The 2,941-nt window shown below is 33.0% G+C and overlaps 1 protein-coding gene across 1 annotated transcript; it reads right to left on the bottom strand.

Moving 5' to 3' along the window:
• Positions 1 to 953: 953 nt before the first annotated feature.
• On the bottom strand, positions 954 to 2,024 carry LOC134251101 (tripartite motif-containing protein 55-like). The gene has a single exon (XM_062733471.1). It carries the CDS (start codon positions 2,022 to 2,024, stop codon positions 954 to 956), a length of 1,071 nt encoding a protein of 356 aa, XP_062589455.1.
• Between the last annotated feature and the right edge of the window lie 917 nt (positions 2,025 to 2,941).

Here is a 2,941-nt window from a genome sequence, read left to right as displayed (position 1 = left end):
TTTACTTTGCAAAAAATCCATCGCACTGAAGGGTTGTTGCGGTAATTTAAAATATCACGATATTAACAAAGAATCTTTACTTAATGATGCATTTATTAAAATATCAAGGATAATGAGAGAAGATATCTTGCAAAGCAGTTCCGTACTTTTTTTTTCTCAGTTCTCATGTAAAATGTTTGAAATTGTTCTTTTTTTTACTGCTGCACACACTTCAAATATACCAAATAGGTAATGTATGTAAATTTGATTGTCATTTTGGCAGAGTCATTACTTATTTATAAAGGGTCGTGTTTTGAATATGATTATAAAAATTACTTTTGTTTAAAAAACCTCATCTGTAAAAAAATCTTTTCCGGACATGGATGGGCTTTTTCAGGATCAAAGATGTATCATAGCTAATTGCAGACCTTTTGACCTCTGTTGATCCACGGTAAAAACAAGAAACTGCATGAGTAAGCATTTTTAGTAATGAAATTCCCTACAACTATAGATAAAGGTATAATTATGTTGTACTGTGACGAACAGACTGGTCATTGGCTACCATTATATATTGTACAGCATTTTCTTTCTTTATCCTGTGATTTTAAACTTTGATGCACACAGATAGAGACAGTAGAAAGCCCCGACAGACAATAAACTTTAACACTACACTATCAGTAAATCAAAAAAAAAGAAAATATAAAAACATTGTTAATTGTGACACATTCACAACAATTATATAGAAATTGTATACTAGTATTTCGTTGCTCTTCATAAATGTTTATAAAATTTATATTTTAGCCTTTATCTATATAAACATAAACAAAACATGGATATATGTTGCATTTTGTGAACATTTAGAAACTTAGAAGAGACAGCGTGATTAAGTTCAATGCAAGAATTCCTTTTCTGCACGCTGAAAACATTGAATATTATTAAGCTATTGTGACTTTTCATTTGTATCTACGGACACCCTACATGGTCGTAGAACCATAATCTGGTGATTGTTGTTCATCAGCAGGGGGGTATTCGTCTGCTGGAAATTTTTTGGGGACTTCAGGAGAGTATCCAGTGCCTGATGATTTCTTTCTAACTTGAGGGGAGGATCCTGCTCCTGGTGATTTCTTTGCAACTTGAGGAGAGAATCCAGCTCCTGGTGATTTCTTTGCGACTTGAGGAGAGGATCCAGGTCCTGGTGATAATTTCTTTGAGACCTGAGGAGAGGATCCTTCTTCTTGTGATTTCAATGAAACTACATTAGGGGAAGATATTTCCGTTGAATTTGATTTGATTTGTGAAAGGTATCCAAATTCTAGTGGTTCCTGTGCGGCCTTTACATGTATGCTGTAACCATGCTTTTCTATCGTGATATTAAATTGAGATAAAACTCCAACAAATTTTAAAAGTTTTTCTTCTTGAATTTTCCCTGGAGTGAATTTGGGTGCAGAGGGAACAAGCTTATTTGGGAGCTTTTTATGCTGATCTATTTTGGAGCTATGTAGTACTTGTAAAATCGTTGAAATGTCGTTGGAGCGTAAAGCTTTATCAATTCCATCAATTTCATCATCAATCTCAATAAGCGTTTTGTTAATATCCTCCAAATGTTTCTGTAAAGTGTGTAACTGTTTGTTTTTCATTTCACTTGTTTTAGCCTTTAATTTATTGAAAAGTTTGTCAATTTCTTTGTGCAGATAATCTTCGTGTATTGCTAATCCTGTTGAGAGATCTCCATATTCCTTCTCCATCTTCCTTATTCTATTTTGTTCACCCACTGCAATCTCCTGGTAAGTTGGACAAATTGTTTCCTTCAATTCAATTTGCCTTTTCTTTAGTAAATCTTTCTTTTCATCCAGAATGTCCAAGATTTTCGAGTACTTATGACCTAAATGTTCATCGGATGCAAGGCAAGTATGACAGATAGGAGTGTCACAGTTTTTACAGAACATCTCACATCGTTCTTTCGCATGAGAGACACATCCAGGGTAGAGGGGAGTAGACTCAAGCTTGACTTCTGTGTCATCTTCGGAACTACTATGTGAATCCATAGCTATAAAAAATTGTGGGACTGAAAATAGAAATGTTTCATGATTTGACATTTAAACATATCCAAAATAAATAGTTTTATGAATTTATTTATTATTTTTTATAATATTTTATGCCTTTTATTAGACCAAACAATGAACTTTATCTATATATGTTACAATTAACAGCAGAATTACTAACACGGTTGATCATGGTACTTCAAAGGTACATTTTGAATGTAGAGCATCCGAATTTACAGATATCATAATTAGATTACTAAAAGTTGTGGGAAAAATAAATGCTATTTGATAAATTAAGAACAATTTTTGCAAGAAATATACAGACATGTCACGTGTTATTCACTAGCTATAGTGGTGTGTGATACTCTACTGTAATATAATTTATAGAATTGACAACTTAAACCTTGTCAGCAACAACATATATCATTTAGTCAATGACGATGACCTATTTCATACTTATTGTTAGGTTGTTATTTACACATTAAATTGTCTGCAAATTTTTCCTTTATTTCTCGATCATGACAAGGTCAAGGAGCACACGGAGGGTGACAGGGGATGATCATTCCTCAATGGCAACTGGTCCTACTTTTATTGTTTTAGAGGTCCTTGTTTGATCTACTCCTGTATTATTTCTATAGACGTTTGAGCTTATACACTGTAAATATATGATACCTTAGACTTCCTAATTAGCCCCTTCATGATAACTGACGAACTACACTTTTGCAGGGCAAAATAATAACGTTTGGCGGAGTTTTTGTTCATATATAATTAAATGACGTATTTTAAACAATTACTTTTACTTTTACGTCATATTTCACCAAACTATATCATTTTCCCCTGCAAAAAAGCAGTACCGCAGTTACCGTGAAACGGTCTATTCCTGACTGTTTCTATCATTTTAAACTTTTAAAATGTTTTTT

The sequence above is a fragment of the Saccostrea cucullata genome, unplaced genomic scaffold (assembly GCF_032062105.1).
Source record: "Saccostrea cucullata isolate Sc308-1 unplaced genomic scaffold, CSIRO_AGI_Scuc_v1 ctg19952, whole genome shotgun sequence".
Lineage (NCBI taxonomy): Eukaryota > Metazoa > Mollusca > Bivalvia > Ostreida > Ostreidae > Saccostrea > Saccostrea cuccullata.
Note: the sequence above shows the minus strand (reverse complement) of the source record. Positions and strands in the feature narration are given on the sequence as shown.